The 24,561-nt window shown below is 42.1% G+C and overlaps 1 protein-coding gene and 1 long non-coding RNA gene across 2 annotated transcripts in view; one reads left to right on the forward strand and one right to left on the reverse strand.

The window, feature by feature from the left end:
• Window positions 1–24,561, reverse strand: part of CD163 (CD163 molecule) — a 137,874-nt gene that overhangs the window by 8,086 nt on the left and 105,227 nt on the right. Inside the window, 1 exon segment of the mRNA XM_042948270.1 lies at window positions 15,650–15,663. Coding sequence (XP_042804204.1) covers window positions 15,650–15,663 — 14 coding nt within the window.
• Window positions 3,495–7,851, forward strand: LOC122224197. Its single transcript, XR_006204675.1, has 2 exons — window positions 3,495–3,718; window positions 7,573–7,851. It is a non-coding gene; the product is annotated as an uncharacterized LOC122224197 (long non-coding RNA).

Consider the following 24,561-nt stretch of genomic DNA (forward strand, 5'->3'; position numbering starts at 1 on the left):
TTAGGATTTACTATATAAAAATCATGTCATCTACAAATAGAGAGAAATTTATTTTTTCCTTTCAGATTTGGATATCTTTTATTTCTTTTTCTTGCTTTATTGCTTTAGCTAGGACTTTCAGCACTATGTTGAACAGGACTGGAGACAGTAGGCCCTGGTGTCTTGTTCCTGATCATAGAGAAAAGGCTTTTTAGCTGTGGGCTTGACAGATATGGCTTTTATTATGTTGAGATATGTTCCTTCCATGCCTGATTTGTTAAGCATTTTTATCATGAATGGGTGTTAAACTTTGTCAAATGCTTTTTCTGCATTTATTAAGATGATCACATGAATCTTTTCTTTCATTCTATTAATGTGATGCTTCATATTGACTGGTTTGGGGTGATAAATCCCACTTGTTTATGGTGAATGATCTTTTTAATGTGCTGCTGAATTTGGTTTGCTAGTATCTTATTGAGAATTTTGCATCTATAATAATCAGAGATATCGGCCTGTAGTTTTCTTTTCTAGTAATGTCTTTTTTTATTTTTGATATCCGGAAGTCCTGCAGGGTTTCAGGCAGCACCGCTATTTGGGGTCTTATAAAGTGTTTAGTTCATTAATGTGGGATCTTGCACCACATGGCTTCGGACCAAGGGTTCATTTTATGGCAAAGGATATTTGGCAGGCGTTATGTGACTGTCGGATCCAAGGGTCCTATCACCTATCCACTGACAGAGTGATGGAAATGCCTGTTGAAGGTGTAGCTGAAAAACAGCTTGGAGATGATACCCTACAAGGATGGGGCCCACCATCCACAGTACAATGTATGTTCTCAAAATAAGTTACCATTATGTGGTTACCCATGATATGGCCAACAGGTAAGAATACATGGATCCAAGAATAAGTGGAAATAGGAGTGGCTATGCTTACCTTCATTCCCAATGGTCCACTTGAGGTATTTGGGATTTCTATCTTCTTCTTTTTTTTTTAAATTTTTTTTTAACGTTTATTTATTTTTGAGACAGAGAGACAAAGCATGAACAGGGGAGGGGCAGAGAGAGAGGGAGACACAGAACCTGAAACGGGCTCCAGGCTCCGAGCTGTCAGCACAGATCCCGACGCGGGGCTCGAACTCACGGACCGTGAGATCATGACCTGAGCTGAAGTCGGATGCTCAACTGACTGAGCCACCCAGGCGCCCCTTTAATTTTTTTTTTAACGTTTTTATTTATTTATTTATTTTTGAGACAGAGAGAGACAGAGCATGAACAGGGAAGGGGCAGAGAGAGAGGGAGACACAGAATCTGACACAGGCTCCAGGCTCTGAGCAGTCAGCACAGAGCCCGACACGGGGCTCGAACTCACGGACCGTGAGATCATGACCTGAGCCGAAGTTGGAGGCCCAACCGACCAAGCCACCCAGGCGCCCCTGGGATTTCTATCTTCTAAGTCTAGGCTTTGTGGATTTAGAAGCTCTGGTTCCCAGAAGGAAAAATGATTCCACCAGGGATCACATAAGTGCCACATTAAACTTTAAAGCATGGCTCCTTTCCAGTCACATCAGGATATCCATGACAAATTATCAATAAGCAAGAAAACAATAACCTCATTATTGGGGTAAATGACCCTAATCATCAGGAAGAGGAAAACTGTCGCACCACAGGTGCAGACAAGAATATACTTGGCACATATATTTGGATATCTCTTGGCACTTCCTTGCCCCATTTTGGTAATAAATATACCAATGCATGAGTCACAGCCTGAGAAGTGTATGGTGGCCAGAGTTTTAGACCACTCAGGGTAAGGGTCTGGATCATCCCACCAGCTAAGCTACCTAGACCAGCAGCTAATAAAGGATGAAGGAAATCTAGAATGTGGTATAGGAGGGAGGTGATGATTTGTGGACTCAAGACCCAATTGCAGTGGTGGGGATCTGTAGCTTGTCTTAGCTAACCTTCCTCTTGCAAAATACCCCAGAAAAAGAAACGTACAAGAATCCAGCAGGAATAGGCTCTCATAACTTAATGTAAAAATGCATACTTAACACATAAAGCAAATGAACTGGAGAGGTACAAAAGGTGGCTGCGGTGGAGGTTCTGGTATAACCCCCTTTCTGACCAAGGCATTCATTTTTGAGCTGCTGTAAGTGTTGGTGGCTGTCCCCTCCTTGGGGACAGTCCTCATCTATCCAGTGACTTCAGTGCATGGGTCTCTGTTTCTATTTGGAAAAAATATGAAGGGCCATTCCATCTCCTTGCGGTATCAACTGAGGTTGTCTGTTGAGTGAAGAAGAATGGGTTGTGGATTGAAACTTCGTAAAGGAGAGAATTAGTCTTGACAGTTTTGGGGATTAGTTACCTACTGGTTTGAATATATCTCTCCAAAATCCATGTCCATTCAGAACTTCAGAATGCGACTTTATTTAGAAATAGCATCTTAGGGTTGGCCCTAATCCAATGACTGGTACCCTTATAAGAAAAGGGACATTTAGACACAAACACAGGGAAGAACACTGTGTGAAGACCAGACGCACAGAGACTGCCATGTGACGGAGGAAGCTGAGATTGGAGTGATGCATTTACAAACAGAAGAATGCCCAAAATTGCCAACAAGCACCAGAAACTAGGCAAGGAAGAATCCTTCCCTAATGCCTCCAGAGAGAGCGTAGCCCTACTGACACCTTGATTTTGAACTTCAAGTCTCCAGAACTGGGAGAGAATAAATTTCTGTTGTTACCCAGTGTGTGGCAATTTGTTATGGCAGACTTAGGAAACATAGTAGGAATGTAAAAATGTTCTTTCAAAAAGTGCTTCAACGGAACTGTAAGAGTTCTTATACCAGGTAAGGTTACACGCCTAAATTAATGGATTTCTCCAGGTACTTTTGGAAGAGGGGCACCTAGGACATCCCAGATACAGGGTGAAGGAGTGAGGGTGGGCTTCCTGGTGATAATTGGACAACCTTAAGCTCTTTCTTTCCTGTCCAGACAATAGGGAAAATCTGCCTCATATTCACACGAAGACAGTGTTCCCCTCTTTTTGTCCCACAGGGCAGGAGAGCTATTCTAAGATGATCTCTGGTGCATACATTTTAGACAAGATTGGATGTGCCCTGAGGAAGACTGGACCTTTCAGGAAAGGATCAGGAGTCCCTTCCTGGGAAAGTTTTCCCTTCCTTGGGTTGACTTAGAACAGAAAACTTGGGAAAACAAACCAGTTGCCATGCACGTGGGTCTTGTTTGCTCTGGGAATATTCTCATCCTAAACAAGAGCACTCCAAGCCTTCTCTCTCCCTGCCCTGATGTGGGTGGGCTCCATTCCTGGAAAAGGGGGTTGGATATAGTGCTTCTGAACCTATGCGTGTGGCAATTTGTGAAGCTTCCTGATATTCCTTAGCATTCTCTCCTACAACTTCTCAAGGTAGTATTGGATAGGGTTGGGCTCTCTGAAAGCCAAAGGCTGGGCCAGTACCTGCCAGGATCTCACAATCTCCCATTGTGCCTGTGCTGTGACTTCACCATCTTGAAAACCCACCAGGTGACAGTAGGGGCAGGATTTCCCCCATGTCCCTTCCCATCCTGAGGATATGTTTTTTTCAGAGTCCAATTTAGGCTCAAATCCTGGCCCTGGGATCTTCTTTGTGACAGGTATCCTCAGTTTCATCTTTGGACCCTGCATCTTCCTTTTTCTCATTTTCCTGGTGATTCGGCCATGCAGAAAGAAAATAAAATGCGAAGGTAGGCTCTAAAAAGGGGATGAGGAAAAGGAGAGCTTGTGGGCTGTGGATGAGAAGGGGCCGTTGTGATGTGGATACTGAAGCTGCCTTTGGTCCTTATTGCATTTTCTGGAAAATGTGATACGTGGACTGCTCTGGACTTTAAACCTCAATGACCTTGGACTAGGAGGACCAAAGAAATATGGTATCCCATGACAGCAGTGAGTTCAGCACCAGGAATAGGGACACAGGTTAGGACTCTTCTGGGGTATGTCCATAAAGCATGAACAAGGAAGGGGCTCTGATGAGCTGAGAGCAGCCCCAGAGACTTCAAATGTGGCTCTATATGAAGGTGTTTTAGCATGTGAGTTTCTGACTCGGAAACTTTGTATCAATCTTGCCCACTTGTGAATAGTATCCACACCGGGCTGCATGTGAAATCGTTGATAATGACCATGAAACTAGGGAGGAGAAATAGCTGGAATTGGGTGGATGTCCCTGCCCTCCCTAGCACGTTCTGGCCATAAACCGGTATCTAGGGTGATTCACAGCATCCGTGGTGCAGCATCTACACATACAACTCCTGCAACCCTCCTTAGAACCATACCTTTCTCCACACTCTGAGGCTCTCAGCAGCTCTCTCTGCTCCCCAGTGAACGCGGAGTCTTCTCTCTGGAAAGAAACCATTTCAAGCCCGAGGTTCTGTTATGAATCTTTATTTACTTTTCATATATGCAGATTTATCCTCTCACGTCTGTTCTGGGAAGGTTTCTCGCCTGGCAGATAATTCTGTGGCCAAGCTGCTACCGTGCGCCAAAGAGCATGAAGACAGAGTTAGATTTGGGAACGTTATAGGCAAGGCAGGCCAGTCTGCTTTGGGGACTGGGGTGGGGGTAGGAAGGCTTGTGTGGAAGACGGACTGAAGGGGGAATGGAGTTTTGGGAGATGGCAACCTCAGTCCTCTGAGAGGGGAAGTCTGGTTTCCTGGGGACCATTCTCTCAGGAACTGAATGACTATTTCTCAGGCTGGTTTAAACTGTTTTTCTCCTGACACCTCAGTAACTGCCTCATGACTTTAGAGAGTAAGAAAGAGACAGTTCTCCATGTGCATAGCTGCTCTGATGGTTTCAGCTATATGTTAACATATAGGTATTTCCCAAACCAAGATATCTGGTTTGACAAAGTAAAACTCCAGGGTGGGAGGCAACTGAGAGATCATTTTACTGAAATATATTGGGATTTGGCGAACCTTTTGGTATTTTAGGGGGCGAATGCTGCCGATTTTTTTTTTTATAATTTTTTTTTTAACGTTTATTTATTTTTGAGACGGATAGAGACGGAGCATGAACGGGGGAGGGTCAGAGAGAGAGGGAGACACAGAATCCGAAGTAGGCTCCAGGCTCCGAGCTGTCAGCACAGAGCCCGACGCGGGGCTCGAACTCACGGACCGCGAGATCATGACTTGAGCCGAAGTCAGACGCTCAACCGACTGAGCCACCCAGGCGCCCCATAAGCTGATATATCCACCAATTATCCAGAATGCCTTCAATTATAGCCTCGGGGATTATTGGTACTTAAAGGGATCAGAGGAATTGTATAATCAACCACTACTACATAGATAAAATAACTGAAAGTAGATAGGACGTGACTTTCTCAAGGTCATGCAAGAGGTCACTGTTAGATCCGGAATGATCCTATCCTGATTCCTGGGGGTAGGTCCGCTCTACTTATGTGCTCCACCAGAGGCCCTAGCCTGCTCTTAGAGGACAAGAGACAGGTGATCTGGAATACAATTACATAAATGAAGGATTTCCCGTCCCTGAAATTCTTGCCAAGACTTCTTTATGTGGGACGGATGAGATAGACGTGCTCAGGGCCACCTTCATGGGAATGTGACCTGTGCAACTGCCCACGTCCTACACTAAGAAGGACCTCACACTTGGCTTGTTGCCCTCCTGTTGCCATCTTGAGCTTTTTGATGGTCTTTGAACAAGAGGCTCTGATTTTGTTTTGCACTAGGCCCCGCAAATTATGTAATCCTGAGAATAGTACCTCACAGACAAGTAGTAAAATAGTCCCTTACCGACAAGTAAAAGAATCTCTCTTTTTTTTTTTTTTTTTTTTTAGCGTTTATTTATTTTTGAGACAGAGAGAGACAAAGCATGAACGGGGGAGGGTCAGAGAGAGGGAGACACAGAATCTGAAACAGGCCCCAGGCTCTGAGCTGTCGGCACAGAGCCCAACGCGGGGCTTGAACTCACGGACCGCGAGATCGTGACCTGGGCCGAAGTCAGCCGCTTAGCCAACTGAGCCACCCAGGCACCCCGTAAAAGAATATCTCTTAATCAGAGAGAGAGTTAGCTTCCCAAGTCATTTCAGTTATTTCTTAGCATCTTTAGGGAGGATGGGAATGGGTTGGATCTGGTGATAGGGACTTTCCTGCAGTTGTGGCCATGCATGTACTTTTTGATGCTGTGGTCATGTTTTTCCAATCACAGCAATCACATAGATTATTAAAAGATTGGGGGGGGGGGTTAATTCAAAATGTGACAAAGTGAGAAATATAGTTAAAATGGCCAAACATTAATGTTAGACTACTTTTTGATATTCTATGGCTGTTAATAATATATTAAGATTACTCTGATAAGTATGGGTTTCCATGGGGTCAGGTTTTGGGTGAAGGGCAAGCATTACTCCATATTTCTTTAAGACCTATGGCAGGACTGGTTTCATAATTTTCAGGGCCCAATGAAAAATGAAGTGGGATTCCTTGTTCAACAATTATTAATGTGTTTATTTAAATGTTTTTAATCTTTTTTTATTTTTGAAAGACAGAGAGACGGAGCACAAGCAGGGGGGACCAGAGAGAGGGGGAGAGGGGGAGACACAGAATCCGAAGCAGGCACTAGGCTCTGAGCTGTCAGCACAGAGCCTGATGCGGGGCTCCAACTCACGAACAGTGAGATCATGACCTGAGCTGAAGTCAGACGCCCAAACGACTGAGCCACCTAAGCGCCCCTGTTCTTATTTATTTTTGAGAGGGAGTGAATGGAGGAGAGGAGCATAGAGAGTGGGGACAGAGGATCCGAAGCAGGCTCTACGCTGACAGCAGTGAGCCCGCTGCGGGGCTCAAACTCACGATTGTTGAGATCATGACCTGAGCTGAAGTTGGGTGCTCAACCGACTGAGCCACCCAGGTGCCCCTCAAAAATACTAAGACTTTGAAGATGGTGACAACAGGATGTGAGACCAAGCACAGGGCCTTCTGGAGCATGGAGTCCTACACAACCTCATGAGCTACATGTCCATGGAGCTGGATCCACACTATTCAGAGTTGGAAGGCCCAACAGATCATCTGCTACCATAGCCTTCTTGAAGGTGGTGGGGTTCCTTGGGAGGAGAACAACAGGGGAAGTGGAAGCAGCTATACCCATTTAAGGACTTTCAGAAAGATTGGGATTATCCTTGTGGACACTGGGGGAGTCAGGATCTGGTGTCTAGGTGACTTCATGGGATATATGGTAATAGAGTTATACCTTCCTGTTACCAAATTCCCTTGATGTCGCCCAATCTAATTGAGAAAAGTAGGACGCTCACCATTCCTTCTCCAATTTCATGTCTCTGCTGTTTGCATTGACTGCGAAGCAGCTCTTCAGAGGTCTTTAGTCTCTATTACAGATCTTTCCTAGACAACGGTGTGAAATCAACATTTTGTATGGATGATTTCCCTGATGGGTTTTATATTATGCAGAAATTATCTTAATCTGGGTCCCCCAGGGTGCTGTTTTCTTCTTGTCCATGGTTCTGATGCCTCTTGAAGGCTCTGATTAGTCTCTGAGTTGTAATTATAACAGGGCCCTGAATTTGCTATTGCAGGTTGCTTTTCACGGTCTTCAGAGAAAGAAGGTCTGGAAGAGGAGAAACTCCTGAATGAAGAAGAGCTTGTATGTGAGAATGTTGAGATTGGAGTCAATGGGGTGTCATTTGAAGACCAAATATGCCTGTATTGAAACTCCTATTACATTTTGGTCCAGGCTAGACGTTCAGAAAATATCACTGCCTACATCAGGATAGGACAGTGCTAACTTGTGGTCTATCTTTATATAAAATGTCCAATAATAAATACTTGGGTCCTCCCAGACCAGTTCTGTGTTATCAAGAAATCTTTGTGAACATCTAGAGACTCTAACACAAACCGCTTTTTATGGAATTCATACCCTAGCTGCTTTAATCCAAGTATACATTTTCTTTTCCTGAGTGAAATCCTAGGTGATTGATCTGTGGTCACACTGAAAGAGACGTTGAATCCAGCTCCGGAGCTGAGGTTTCTTTCCTCAAGATGACATCACAGTAAGAACATTTGAAGATTCCAGAAATGTTCTATCCTAATTACATCATCTTTTCTTACATAATTTCAGCCCCTCCCCTCCACCCTATAGACTCTGGAATTTCAATTCACTTGAGGTAGATGTGGGTATGTCCAAAATTTCTTAGTAAACATAAATAAATCTAAAAATTTCACGGCGGCATAATTGGAATAGGAAAGTGCAGGTCACTTGGAAGGAGAATGATTTTAGGTTAACTTTGTGACTTTGTCTGTGAAGATACTCATACCTCAACTTGCTTCCAAACCTAATTGTCTTCTCATAGTTGAGTTTTTGGGTGTAGCACATGTGTGTTACGCATTTAATTAAAATAAATATTATTTCTTGTATCCTCAAGCACAGCGATCTTTGAAAATGTAAATTGGTTCAAATTACCCCACGGGCGGAGCATCTTCTAGGATATGAATTGAGAAGACACTCCACATTCACCAAGGCTGTAACATGCTGAGGGAACAGGAATGTCCTAACTCCTAAACCTGACCCTAATCTGGCTTCTGGCATTCCCAATATTCACCCAGTGATATGTAGTCTGTGCTCTTTCCCGATAGCCTGGAGAAGTGAGAACAGGTGCACGACATCTGGGAAAATAGCTGCTAAAAAGAGCTCACACTGTCTCTGTAAAATTACTCTCTACACCACTATCTCCGAATTACTTGTTTTGAAGATACGCAGTAACCCCTTAGCTTCAAGCTACGTGTACCGGAAAGTCAAATGATAAACCCTTACAAGGAAAAAGTGCCTGCTTTCATCCGCAAATTGCATCCGAATGTGTGCCTATCCATCAAAGGGGAAAAAAGAATGAGGTCCTTTATGTCTGACCTGCTGTGTTAAAGTCAACGGGATCGCAGGTAATAGAGTAGACTCATCGCCTGGGGATCCTGAGAAAAATCGTTAGAGCTCACACGTCTGCTGGGGACAGATACACAATCTACATATAACATGTCCAAGTTCTCAGGTCCTTTGGAAAATAAGAAATGAAGTGACTTGAATCATTAGCCCTACATCCTGTCCCTAGAATTTCTAATGGTTCTCGAGTGTGTTTGGGCTGTGATACTTCGAACCACTACTTCCTCACAGTGTCTTTTTGTTGAATTCTCCATCTCTTGTTTTTTTTTTTTTTTTTTTTTTTTTTTCCTTTTCTCCTGAGGCCTCTTATCTTCCCTCTGCCCCATGTCACCGAATGTGTGGACAGCTTGCTCCTTCTCCCTCCTCTCAAACATTATCAAAAGCTCTTGCAATCAGCATTCACTGAAATTTAGTGTTAAGGGGGGGTGGGAAGAAGGGAAGATAGCCTGGCAAAAGATACACATAATTACCAAATTTCACCTAATCTTACAAAGTTTTTTTTTTTAATGTTTATTCAAGTAATCTCCACGCCCAGTGTGGGGTTTGAGCTCGCGAACCTGAGATCGAGAGTTGTGTGCTCTTCCGACTGAGCCAGCCAGTCACCCCAAATTTGACCTAAACTTAATGTCCCGCTGCTGTTTTCTCCCATCCCCCCCCTGCCTGAGGGGGTTTCTCTTTGTTCCTCTTTCCCTATTCACCCTGTCACCATTACTTAGCACACACCTACCCCTGTCTCTAATTTCTTTCCTTTCCTAATTTCTTTCTCGGATGGGGTTTGAAATGCTCTCATAAGTCCTCTCGAAATTGGCCCTCCTGCCTCTGCCTCAGGTATCGAGAGGTGGCGGGAGAGTAGATCAATAAAAAAATCCTTCTTCCAACAAAGACAAAGTAGAGGAATATCATCCGCTGTAGATCCTGTGCTTGATTCTTGGGCAAGAAATCCAAGAAAAGGTTTATCCTTCTATCAGCTGCTGCCTGGACAGCTTTTGGTTCCTGGATTCTTATAATTACCTTTGTGCATAAGCTGCCCCCACTCCACAGAATTTGCATGTTCTGCTTCTTTGGGGCTCAGGTCAGCCTTGTGCTTTGGTCTAGCAGGAGCTGCCTAGATTTTCACACTGGAATATGATAGAGCTTTAGCATCTAAATGGATTAGTCTAGTTTATAAGTATGCACAGGAATCTTACCCACATAGCAGACTTATGTGAGGAATATGACTCCAATCATAATATTTGGGCACTGATTAACCTCCTGTAATACACATGGAGAGTTAACTTTTACTACTGTTACCCATAACCCACCCTCTTTTCCTGAATGCAAAAGCTACTGCTGTTATTTCTTTTGATATAGCAAGGTTTTCTTTCCTGTTTCATACCACTGTGGTTATAATGGCAAATGGACCTAACGATGAACAGAAAACCATCCTGCACATCCCCTAGTAATATCTGATTAACAGTGATGTAAGAGGCTTCACTGATCTCTATTTGGCAGAAAATTGTGGTGTACTTTCTTTATGTTAGATTGCTATGAAAGATCTAGAGTATCTACAGAATTCCCTATGCTAGGAGCCTCACCATTGATCAGTCATAGAGATAAAGGGGTGATTAACTTTGGAAATTGGAATTTTGATTTATTAATGAATACTATTGGGTGTTGCTGGGCTCCAAAACGACACATATTTGTATTATCTTCTCAAAGTGTTTCTCCTTCCGTGGGAAATCTGTTTTATATACCATGAATCCGGTTACTGCCAACATGGTAAAATCAACAGGGGCTACCAGTTCCCAAAATCACCTCTGGAGAAGTGATTGAGGTAAAACGGAAATAAGCATCTAAAGAATTAATCACATTAGAACGAGACCAACTTAGGTTGAAATGGTGACCTGAGAGCAGTGGACGGGGCAGAAGGTGGTCAATGCCTGCAGTCCAGGAGGAGAGCTGCAGGAGGGGAGGGACGAAAGTGTAGAAAGTGGGCAAGTTCTGATATTGTATCTCCCCCAATTCATTTTATCACTTATTTTAATTTTACAGACACAGAAATCTGTGGCAGTGATCCAAGCTGCTCACCGTGTCTGTCCATGACTAATATCAGGCAAGTACAAAAGTGCTAGCTAAGAAGTTAAGGAAAACAATTAAGAAATAAATAGAAGGATAAATATAGGCAGAGAACAAATTGCTGAGCTGAAATATCAGTTTCAGTAATTTTCATTTTTTAATGTTTATTCTATTTTGGAGAGAGAGAGTGCTCGCAGAGGAGGGGCAGAGAGAGAGGGAGACAGAGAATCCGAAGCAGGTCCCACGCTATCAGCACAAAGCCCACCATAGGGCTCAAATTCATGAATCATCGTGAGATCATGCCCTGAGCCAAAGTCGAACACTCAACTGACTGAGCCACCCAGGCGCCCCAATCAGTTTCAGTAATTTTCCAAGAAGGCGTGAAAAAAGAACAAAAACATGGAAAGTATAAAATGGTAAGGGATACAGGGGGCAGAAGAAAAGCCTCAGCATATACTTAACAAGGGTCCTACAAGTAAGAAACAGAAAACTAGAAGGGAGGAAAGAGCTGAAGAATTCTATCAATAGATGGAAATTTCACAGAATAAAAAGGATTTGTGAGTGCTTCATTTTGGAAGCACTTCTGGATTGCCACTAAAGGAAGATGAGAAAAAACTTTCACACCCAGACAAACTATAGAGAAGTTTTTTTTTTTTTTTTTTTTTTTTTAAAGTACCAGAGTAAAATTTCCGGAAGAAAGAGCACATCACCTGTTAAGGAACAAGAATCAGATTGACTCTAAACTTCTCAGTGGCAACATTACTTATAAGACAAAGTAATATCTTAAAAGAAGCAAGGACATTGAATTTGGAATTGTATCTGGAGCCAACTATCACTCCTAAGCGAGAAAGAAATACGCTATATAAGCCACAATTTTTATGAAATATATTTAAAGCGGCTATTAACACAAGAAGAAGCAACGAAATTGAATTTAACGCTGAAGGCCTAGATAGTTTTATTGGTAAGTTCCATCAAACTCTCAAGTAACAATTACTATTTTATACCAAAAAGTAGAAGAAGCAGAAAATGGAAAAAGTCACAGCTCCTTTAAAAAGCCTAGTGTAATATTAATTGTACTTTTTTATAGAGTGATAAACTTACATAGAGAAAATGTCACAAATATTAAGTATACAATTCGAGAATCGTTGCATATCTATAGAGCCATATGTACATGCTAAATAAAGAATATTTTCCATGCCACAAAAGGTTCTGTCATGCCTGCCTCTCCTGCCTATTACTATATTGACCTCTTATCATCATTTTGACCTGTTTTAACAGTAAGGATTTTTTTTATGTTTATTCATTTATTTTGAGAGAGAGAGGGGGAGAGATAGAGAGAGAATCCCAAGCAGGCTCCACACTGTCAGCACAGAGCCTGATGTGGGGTTTGATCTCAGGAACTGAGAGATATGACCTAAGCCAAAATCAGGAGTCAGATGCTCAATGGACTGAGCCACCCAGGTGTCCCTGAAGAGTGAGAATTCTTTTTTGCCTGCCTTCTTTTACAAAATAGTGTACCTGTGAGAGTCAAGTCTGGTGCTACATGTCTCAGTATTTCTTTTAAATTGCTATCTAATATCCTAATGCAAGACTACATCACAATTTATTTATTCTACTGTGTTTTGAAAATTAAATTATTTTTAGTGTTTGACTATTATAAATAGAGATGATGTGAGAGATAATGGGGAATCAAAAAAATGAGTTCCTCTACCTACCAAAACACTTATGTAAAGATATTCATTCATATCAGCAAGTATGACCCAAAGTTGATGAAAGCTATTTTTTTAGGAATTCTCAGAAGAGGAACTCCGGGGTTATAGGGTATAAATAAAGCTCCAATGACTGAAACTAATCATATGGAGATCTATAAACTGTCTTACAAAAAATTCAGAGAAATCCTCTTAAAGAAAGTCATGCACCACAAGAAAGGCCAAAAAAACACAAATAAACAAATAAAATTAGAAAAGCGATTTATGAACAAAAAAAGTTCAACAAAGAAACAGAAACCATTAATAGTAAGGTTGCCTGGTGGCTCAGTCGGCTAAGCGTCCAACTCTTGATTTCGGCTCAGGTCATGATCTCACCGTTTGTGAGATCGAGCCCCACATCGGGCTCTGCGCTGCCAGTGCAGAACCTGCTTGGGATTCTCTCTTTCCCTCTCTCTGTCCCTGCCCCCCTTCTCCCATGTGAGTGGGTCTCTCTCTCTCTCAAAATAAATAAACTTAAAAAAAACCATTAAAAACAAACAAAAATTCTACACAATGACTACATGAAGAATTCAATATAAAGCTTCAATAGCAGACTCAGCCAAGCAGAGTCTGGATGGGTAAAACAAACAAGCAAACAAACAAACAAACAAACAAAAAACAAGACCCAACTATATACTGCCTATAAGTTACTCCAGCTTTAAGATTATACACAGGCTGAAAGTGAAGGAATGGAAAAAGCTATTCCATGCAAATGGAAACCAAAAGAGAGCAGGATAGCTATGCTTATATCAGACAAAATATATTATTAGCAAAAACTGTAATAAGAAACAGGTCATTATAAATAATAAGGGGTCAATTCATTAAGAGGATACAGCAATTATAAACATATATGCACCTAACATCAGGGCACCTAAATATTTAAGCACATACAGATACGAAGGGAGACACAGATAACAAAACAATAATAGTAGGGAACTACAACCTCTCATTTTTAACAACAGATAGATTATCCAGTTGGAAAATTGATAAGGATATAATGGACTTGAACTGTACTTTAGACAAAATGGACCTAAAAATCTATTCAGAGCATTCCATCCAACAGCAGCATATACACACTCTTCTCAATAGTACATAGAACATTTTCCAGAATAGATCATATGTTATGTCACAAACAAGTCTTAGTACATTTAAGATGAGTGAAATCACACCAAGCATCTTTTTCAATTAAAATTTTATAAAAGGAGGAGTTAATAATAGGAAGAAGACAGAAAAATCCCCCAATATGTAGAGATTAAACAACATATTCCAGAACAGCCAATGGGTCAAAGAAGAGAGCAAATGAGAAGATTTAAAAAAATCTGGAAACAAATGTAAGTGGAAAACAACAGACCAAAATTTATGGGAGGCAGCAAAACCAGTGCTAAGGGGGAAATTTATACTGATAAATGATTGCTTTAGGAAAAAATATCTCAAATAAATAACCTAACTTTACACTTAAGGAACTAGAAAAAGAACAAACTAAGCCCCAGGTTAGCAGATGGAAATTAATAACAAAGATCAGAACAGATATACATGATATAGGAACCGGAAAAACAATAGAAAAGTTCAGTGAAACTAAGCTTTAATTTTTTGAAAATATGAACAAGGTTGACAAAATTTTAGCTAGGCTAACTAAAAAAGAGAGAGAAGACTTAAAAACAAAAAAGGAATGAAAGAAAAGACATTACAAATAGCACAGAAATACAAAGGATCATGAGACTGTTATGAATGATCACATGCTAACAAATTGAACATAGAAGAAATGGATAAATGCCCAGAAACATACAACTTACCAATATTGAATCATGAACAAAAGAAAGTATGAACAGACCAATAGTGAATAAAGAAACTGGCTCAGTCATCAAAAACCTCCCAACAAAGAAACACTCAAGGCCTGGCAGTTTCATGGGTGACTTCTACCACATTTAAAGACTCAATGTCAATCTTTCTCAAAATCTTCTGAAAAACTGAAGAGGGAACACATACTTATTTGATGAGGCCAGTATTACTCTGATACCAAAGCCAGATAAGGACACTACAAGAAGAGAAAACTATAGGCCAACATCCTTGATGAATGTAGATGCATTTTTTTTCAACAAAATACTGGATCGGAATGCCTGGGTGGCTCAGTCCATTAAACATCTGACTCTTAATTTCAACTCAAGTTCATGATCTCACGGTTTGTGGGTTCAAGCCCCACATCAGGCTCTGTGCTGACAGTGCCTGAGACTGCTTGGGATCCTCTCACTCTTCCTCTCTCAAAAATAAATAAATAAACTCGCACTCTCTCTCTCTCAAAATAAATAAACTTAAAAAAAAAAAAAAAAAACCCAAATACTGGCAAGCAGTTTTTCAACAGCACATTAAAAGAATCATACACAGTGATCGAGCTGTAGCTATCTCTGGATTGCAAACGTGGTTCAACATGTGTAAGTCAACAAATGTGATACAACACATTAATAGAACAAAAGATAAAAGTCATATGATCATCAAAGCAGACGCACAAAAAGCATTTGACAAAATTCAACCTTCTTTCCTGATAAAAATCCTCAACAAATTGGGTAGAGGAGGAATGGTCATCAACATAATGAAGGCTGTATATGAAAAGCCACCAGGTATCATCTCACTCAGTGGTGGAAAAATGAGAGCTTTTTCCTAATGTCAGGAAGAAAAGTATGCCTGTCTCAACACTCCTATTTAACATAGCTCTGGAAGTCCCGGCCAGAGCAATTAGACAAGAAAAAGAAAGAAAACATCCAAATCAGACAGAAACAAGTAAAATTGTCTCTGTTCGCAGGTGACATGATCTTACCTACATAAAATCCTAAAGATGGTACAAAAACTGTTAGAATGTGTAAATAAATCCAGTAAAGTTGTAGGAGGTAAAGTCATCATACACAAAATCAGTTGTGTTTCTACATCCTAACAAGAAACTATGTGAAAGAGAAATGAAGAAAACAATCCCATTTACAAGAACATCAAAAACTAAATACTGGGGCACCTGGGTGGCTCAGTCATTTAAGCATCCGACTTCAGCTCAGGTCATGATCTCATGGTTTGTGAGTTTGAACCTCACGTTAGGCTCTGAGGTGGAGCCTGCTTCGGATTCTGGGTCTCCCTCTCTCTTTGCTCCTCCTCCACTCGCGCTTTGTCTCTCTCTGTCTCTCAAAAATGAATAAACATTAAAAAAATTTAGGGGCGCCTGGGTGGCTCAGTCAGTTGAGTGTCCGACTTCAGCTCAGGTCATGATCTCACAGCTCGTGAGTTCGAGCCCCGCGTCGGGCCCTGTGCTGACAGCCCGGAGCCTGCTTCAGATTCTGTGTCTCCCTCTCTCTCTGCCCCTAACCCACTTGCATTCTGTCTCTGTCTCTCTCAAAAATAAAAATAAACATTAAAAAAAATTTTTTTTAAATAAAATAAAAATAAATAAATAAATTTTAAAAAAGCAAAATACTTTGGAATAAATTTGACCAAGGAAGTGAAAGTACACTGAAAATGATGAGACATTGGTGAGAGAAATTTAAGAAACAAAAGAATAAATAGAAAAGTATCCTGTATCCTACTGATTCAATACAATTTCTTCTAAAATTACATTGACTGTTTTCACAGAAATAGAACAAACAATCTTAAAATTCATATGAAACCACAGAAGATCCCTAAATAGCCAAAGCGATCTTGAGGAAGAACGAAGCGGTAGGCATCCTGCTTCTTGATTTCAAACTATTACAAAGTTGTAGTAATGAAAAAACAGCATAGTAATGGCATAAAAGCAGACACATGGACCAATGGAATAGAGTACAGAGCCCAGAAATAAACCCATGTACAGTTGACTAATTTTTGACAAGGATGCCGTGAACACTCAATGGGGAAATGATAGTTTCTTCCATAAATGGTGTTAAGAAAACTGGATATTCATAAGTAAATATGAATAAAACAGGACCCTTATATCATACCACTTACAAAAATTAACTAGTAGGAATTAAAGGCTTAAAAGAAAGACCTGAAACCATAAAAATTACTGAGGAAAACATAGTGAAAATGCTCCTAGACATTGGTCTTGACACCAATTTTTGGATAAGACCCTAAAAGCACAGGCAACAAAAGCAAAAACAAACAAGTGGGCTATATAACATGAAAATGTTTCTGCACAGCAAAGGAAGCAATTAACAAAACTAGAAGTCAACTTAGGGAGTGGAAGAAAATATTTGGAAACCACCTATCTGATGAAGGGTTACTATCCAAATTACATAGAAAACTCACACAATTTAACAGCAAAAAAAAAAAAAAACCCAAAACAAACAAACAAAAAAAAACAATTAAAAAATGGACAAAGGATGTGAACAGCCATTTTTCCAAAGGAGACATAGAAATGGCCAAGAAGTCGGTAAAGAGACATTCATCATCACTATCAGGGAGATGCAAATCAAAACCACAATGAGATGTCACCTTATACCTGTTAGAATGGCTATCATCAAAAGGACAAGAGACAATATTTATTTATTTATTTATTTATTTATTTATTTATTTATTGGGGAGAAAGACAGAGAGAGAGAGAGAGAGAGAGAGAAAATCTTAACTAGTCTCCATGCTCAGGGCAGAGCCTGATGCGGGGCTTGGTCCCACGAGCCTGGCATCATGACCTGAGCTGAAATCAAGAGTCAGATACTCAACCGACTGAGTCACCCAAATGCTCCGAGGCACAACTTTTAGTGAGGTGTGGAGAAAAGGGAGAACTGACTTGGGTGAATTCACTTGGGTGGGAATGCGAACTGGTGCAGCCACTATGGAAAATAGTATGGAAGTTTCTCAAAAAATTAAAAATCAAACTGCCATATGATCCTGCAGTCCAATTCTGGGTATATATCCCAAGAAAATGAAATCAGTATCTCAAAGTGATATTGTTTGGGAACGTCATCAAAGAGACGTGACCACCGGCTGACCCGTGACCTGGACCCAGGCACTTGGAGGTTCCTCATGCCTTCCCCTGTTCTTGGAATGGGGGTTCTCACTCCCAGAGGACACAGCCTTGAGATAGTGATGTGGTGATGAGAACACCTGCATGGTGTACGTGACCGAGCCCAGTTAGGTGTCAAGCAGGTGGGGGGCACCCACCGGTCTTGCTGCCTCTCAAGACAAGCCTCTCATGTAAATTCCTTTTGTAAATTCCTTTATTAAAACTGCCACCTACCAACCCGGAGTGGCCTGCCTCTATTTGCCTTCTTCATATGGGGCTGGTTTCAGATTTCACCTGGGAATCTCCCGACAGGATTATGAACCAACAATTGGTGAGCCAGTTAGCAGATTGAAGAAATGGGCCTTGGTCAAGAGGCATCTGCAGGGGGACTCCTAAGTTGGCCATCGACTTCTGTGTGTGTGCGGGGGAGGGGGTGTGTGTGACTTGTATGTCAGATGGACCACTGCATGACTACAGGGACACCCCAAAAGCACAGGCTGATATAATGCATTTGGTGAAGCTGCTCAGGGCACACTGTGAGGGAGGAGGGAAGCATGTCGTTGCCGTGGTGGGCTGGCCTCTACTGTGGGCAGCTCGCTGGCCGCCAGGCCCGACTAGAGGGTGAAGCTCAGGTTAGAAAGTTAGAAGCGCTGAGGTTAGAGAAGGATGCGGGGGTGTCCACTAGTCTGTTACTTTCAGGGCTGGCAGACAGGGGTGGGAGAGCAGGATAGTCAGTTGGAGACCTTAGGGTGCTGTTTTGCAAAGCCAGGAGGGTGCAAGCTGCCACTGATTAAGATCCGGGCATTTGTGGCAAACCTGCTTAGTGCACAAAGAGGTGAAATCTCTGAGAAAGTGATGAAATGAAGGAAAAGAGGAGAATGTTATGGTAACTGATGAAAACACAGACAAAACACCCCATGCTTTCTGACCCTTACCAAAAAAAAAAAAAAAAAAAAAAAAAAAAATGTTTTAAATAGCAGTTACTCAAAAACTTCTAGAAAACTTGCATTCTTTCTCTGTCCCTTCAAGTTGTAAATGTTATCATGTCTTTGAAATGTAAACTCCCTAGGAGGTAATCAAAACCTGGCCCACAGAGACTGAAGGAAAGAAAGGGGGCATAATTTGTAACATATATCTGTAACATACATTTGTAATATACATCTGTAGAAGTTCCTTTGTTCACCCCATTATAATGACCTCTCATCGGATTTTAACCCTGGCCACTTTTAAGTCTTGTGTTTCTTGCAGACAGCACTGGTTTTTCTTTGACCCTTTGGCAAAAAGTGTTCCTGCAAAAGTGCTTCATTTTCAAGAGATTCATGGAAAAGACTGACAAATATGTTTTTCCTAAGATCAATTTGCCTTCACATGGGAGGGACAATGATGAACCTTTCAAGTGCTCCCCCGGGGCTGCCTGCACAGCCCCACCATATGTCCCGGAATGGTTGCTGGGACCTGTCCCTGTTCTCCTTCCCCACATCAGTACCATGGGCCAATTACATTGATGATACAATGGTAACATAGGAAGACTTGTCTCTGCTGCAGGACAAAGCCTTACTAGAGCATCTGCAAGGGAGAGGATGGGCAGGGAACCCTCAGAAAGTTCAAGATCCAGACGCTGCTGTAAGGTTTTGGGTGTTGTCTGGTTGGGTAAAAGCTGTGATTAATACAGTGCAAGCCCTTGTAGGAATTTTGAGGGTCTGAGGGCTGTTAAAAATTTTTTTTTTAATGTTTATTTATTTTTGAGAGGGGGAGGGGCAGCGAGAGAGGGAGACACAGAATCCAAAGCAGGATCCAGGCTGGAGCTGTCAACACAGAGCTGGACGTGGGGCTCCAACTCACGGACCGCAAGATCATGACCTGAGCCGAAGTCGGACGCTTAACCGACTGAGCCACGCAGGGGCCCCGAGCCTTGGGATTTAAAATGCCTTCCTTGTTAAAAGGATGAGGCAAGTGCTATTGGTTTAAAAAGCCTCCTCGCTTGTGATTATTTAAATTGTATCTTTCCACCCTGTGTTTATGTAAGTGCTGAATCATGAAATTGTACACCTGAAACTAACATTATGCTGTATGTTAACTAACTGGAATTAATTAACACATTAATTAAATTTATTTTATTTGTATTTCTTTAATTTATTTTTTTAAATTAAAAAACTTAAAAAAATTGTATCCTCCTTGATTTTTTCCCCCTATATACATGGAGATTCAAGCAGATTATATGAAAAGGAGAAAAGAATTTTAACAGAGTCCTCCATAAGGAGGAAAGAGCTTTTTGGGAGAAGAAAGATGTGCTGGGGTCAAGGAATACTGGTTTGGCCTAAAACATGAGGCTTTCTGTCTAGGATATCAACACAAAATAACAGAATCATGTAGATTTTATTCTAGTGCGGTTGTTAGTAACGATAACAGTAATGACCAACTTTTTGTTGTTTGTTTTGTTTCAGCTTCTAGACATTAATTCTTATCCTGATAAGTTTTTAAAAGGCTCGGGTCGAAGAACTTTCGTTTCTGAGACTCAACTAGAAACAAAGCCAATAAAAGCAGGCAGGTGTCGTGGTTCCCTATTTACATTCCTTGAAACCAGGAAGTCCTTTTGACTCTCAGGAGATCATTTCCTTTTAGTTCCATTTATTTACTAGATTTTTCTCCTCTCATGTTCCATAAAGAACTCCCCAGTTTTCCCACAATGACCCCCACCCCCTTTCCACCTGGGGTGTTCTTTCCTCAGCTGGACGAGAAGCCCCTAGAGGGCAGGATTTAGGCCTGGGGGTTCCTGTCATAAGACAGCACTGGGCACTGTTTTTGTTCTTAGGCAGTGGGATGGTGTCAGCGACTTCTCCTTGATGTTCTGGGTGAGCAAGAGGGCGTTTGTGGACTTTGGGAGGAAGCCCGTATTCGTGGCAGAGAGAGATTAGGCACGAAGACTCCCGGAGACGGTCCATAACAAGTGTTGGCAGCTGGCAAAGACGGTGGAGGCACATTGGCACTTGGTCAGCGGCTGTGGCCAGGTGACGTTAGAGAAGGTCGAGTTCAGACCGGGGACTGGGATGCCTGTGGGCAGTGGGAGTGGTGCTGCCTGTGGCGGGTGCTGACAGGGTGCTGCCTGTGGGCGGGGAATCTCTGGGGAAAGTAGCTTGAAGCATAAGACAAGTGTCAAGTGCTCTTTTGAACCAGGGAGAATCGATTGATCGAAGTTCTTCTTCGAAACGTGTTAGATGGGTTTGTGTAGTAGGTTAGGAATTAAAAGATAGGAAAAGAACGGCGATATTCGGAGCAACACTCCTGCCTAATGTTCTGTTTCATTTAAAAGAACATAACCCCCATCTTAGAAAATAAACTCTTCTGGGGCGCCTGGGTGGCTCAGTTGGTTAAGCGTCCAATTCGTGAGTTCGAGTCCCGCGTCGGACTCTGTGCTGACAGCTCAGAGCCTGGAGCCCATTTCAGATTCTGTGTCTCCCTCTCTCTCTGACCCTCCCCCGTTCACGCTCTGTCTCTCTCTGTCTCAAAAATAAATAAAGAAAAAACATTAATAAAAAAAGAAAATAAACTCTTCCTGGGGCACCTGGGTGGCTTAGTCGGTTGTGCTCCCGACTTCGGCTGAGGTCATGATCTCACGGTTGGAGAGAGTTCGAGCCCTGCATCGGGCTCTGTGCTGTTAGCACAGATCCTGTTTTGGATCCACTGTTCCTCCCCCGCTCTCTCTGTCCCTCCCCTGCTCATGCTCTCTCTTAAAAAATAAACAGTAAAAAAAAAAAGAAGAAAATAAACTCTTCCCTCCCCATTGACATGACTGGGGAGAAGTTCCCATGATCTATGTGACACACAGTCCTGACATGATGCGCACACAAAGACAAGCTATTTCCGAGCTTCTAGGGAAGGATCTGAACTCTCTCCTCAGGAAAATTTGGTCTTTCAACTTAGACATCATTCTGCTGACAAAGACTAGCTCTGGGACTGTGAAGTCTAGGAAAACAGTTCCTTCATTTCGTGAATGGATCCGGTTCCGGTGCAGTTAACTGAACACTCTGCATATCTCTGGAACAATCTACCTTCTTGCCGCTTTGGCCTGATAGTCTAGTATTTTTGGTTCAATAGAGCTGTGGCTTCTAAGCTCCCTGAGATTCCTTGTTTCTATACAGCATGTATAGAATGAGGCTTGGCCAATCCCCATCCAGATCTTCACCCCTCCCATTGTGCCTGAGGCTGTGACCTCATCACCTGGATCACCTAGGAGGTGAGACAGCCTGGGGCAGAGAACTCCGTGTCTTCTCTCAGATCTCAATGGCGGGAGTTGAACCCGGGGCCAATTTACTCCCAAATGGTGTTCCTTGGCTCTACGCCCTGTTTGCTATGCTTTTTGTATTTTTTCTCTTTGTCATGTTCTCTCCCTTTTTACTTGAGATTGACCAATATATAAAGAAATGTGAGTATATTTCCCCTCGGCCTTAGGACACAGGGGAGCTGAATGAGAGAATGTGTGTGTGGAGTGAGAAGGTACACACTGTAAGGCGGGGGACATGGAAACAATGTTTGCTGTTCTCTGAACTTCAAGGTCTTAATGACGCAGGGCTAAACGTCTTAGAAATCCTAATCTTACAGGTGCTAGAAGTATCTGGGGGACACAGGCCAGGACTGGACTAGGAAGCCCATCTGTGGTACACGTATAAAGCATGAGGAGGTATCTAGGGCCCTGCCTGAGTTGATGTAAGGCCCAGGTATAAGTTCACAGGAAACTCTGTGTAATCTGGCGACAGATGAAGGAATTTTCAGATGATGGTCTCTGACCCACCATGCTTCGTGTTAGTCTTGCTTAGATGCAGGTGTTCTCTGCATAATGCTGTGCGTAAGGATAAAGGAAATGAGATAAAGATGGACCATCTGAGAAGGCCAGGTGAGTATTCTTTGCCCTTCACTTCTCCATGGGCTCATTGTGCCCGTAAGCTGTCAGCTCTAGTAACTTTCATGGTCAATGTGCTAGATGGCCGAGAACTCCACATCCAAATCTAGTCTTTGCGAGACAGCCCCCTCACACTCTGTTTAGCCTAGGAATTCTGAGTCTTCTCTCTAGGGAGAACACTTTTCAAGCAGAAGTTTGGTTCTGAGCCCTCACTGACTTCAGAATCTAGGGTCTCCTGTAGGTGGAAAAGTTTCTCTTTACTCATCTATACTTGTGATGTTTCTCCTGATAGTTTCATTGACGAAGCTACCATTAAAAAAAAAAAAAAAAAAATTAGGCTGGGCGCCTGGGTGGCTCAGTCGGTTGAGCGTCTGCCTTCGGCTCAGGTCATGATCTCACGGTCAGTGAGTTCGAGCCCCACGTCAGACTCTGTGCTGAGAGCTTGGAGCCTGGAGTCTGCTTCCGATTCTGTGTCTCCCTTTCTCTCTGACCCTCCCTCGTTCATGCTCTGTCTCTCTGTGTCTCAAAAATAAATAAACATTAAAAAAAAATTAGGTGACTCTTGTCCAGGCACCTGTTATAAAGTTGCCTTTGTGATAGGGATAAGTGCAGAAGGACCTTGTAGGGATAGATCATCATACAAATAGCCCGAGGAGACTGAAAGTCCACTGTTCAGGGGGACATTCTGACCACCAGGTGACCATAATTCCTGAAAATTGTGTGCGTGCCTCTCTAGGTAAGGTCAGCTCTAGCTTTCTTTATGCTTTTCTGTGACTCCCTTGTGACATCACAGGGAGATAACACACCAGATTCTTGCGTTTTTGGTCCTTGAACTTAGACATCCCTGAGTTCTTTGTGTCCCTCATATCACCCCCTCAATAGGAATGTTACATGTTAAACTTCTGTCTTCTCTCTGCTATGGAAGGTGAAAGTTGTGGGCTATTTGGTGAGGATTGACTTTCACGGCTCATTCGACAACTGACAACTCCCATTATATAATTATTATAACAATATAACGATTCTATAACAGTAACATTATATAGCTTTATTATTATAAAGGGTGGGGTTATCTTCATAGGTAGAATCAGGACAAAGTCACAAGAAAGGGTTGGCCATTGAGGAACAAATGCTTTAGAGATTAAAACATTTCTTATACATTCATCTTGAGAAACAATAGTCTCTTGTGACAACTATTTCCCAGACTATAGGTCGAGAGTCATATAATCCTGTCCCGACAGGATTTTGCTGAGTGTTTAATGATGTACAGAAAATTTTATGATCTGCCTCTGTTTCATTGTGTCTGCTGTCCCAAATGGGTACCACCATTCTGCTGGGTCACAGTTACAATCAAACAATTTTCTTCCTGTTTCAGGCTGTCCTCTGGAGTCTCCAAGGAGAGACGTTCTGGGAAGGAAGGAAGACAGGATGAGAAAAGATCCCTCTCTACTTGTGAGGGTAGCAAGGGATTCTGAGGCTGACATCTGCACCCCTGGGCCATCAGTTTGAGAGTGGCTGAGCCTGTAAGGAATCACCTGTGACATCGTATTCCAGACATGAGAGGGCTTCTGAGTCCCTCATTATGTATGTTTATACTGGAAAAAAAAAAAAGAGAGAGAGAGAGAGAGATAATAAATATTTTGAGACTCTCAGAAAAGTTCTATGTTGCCAGGAATTTTTTTGTCGAACTTACCCTCCGTTGCTTATAGTCAATCCAAATCTCACATTTCCCATTTTCAGGCAAAATCCTAGGTGAATGACTTACATTCTCTTATTCTCCTAAACAACATGTAGAGTCATTCTTTCAGGGGAAGAAAAGCAAACACTTAATCCAGGACCACAGCTGAGTCCTCCTCCTCCCCACCCAAGATGATCACACAGCTAATTCATCGGAACGTTCTAAAATGTTCTGTCTAGATTGTTGTCTTATATAAGTGCCAGGCTCCTTTCACATCTTAGCGTAGAATATAGTTTCATGAAGTC

Source organism: Panthera leo, chromosome B4, assembly GCF_018350215.1.
Source record: "Panthera leo isolate Ple1 chromosome B4, P.leo_Ple1_pat1.1, whole genome shotgun sequence".
Lineage (NCBI taxonomy): Eukaryota > Metazoa > Chordata > Mammalia > Carnivora > Felidae > Panthera > Panthera leo.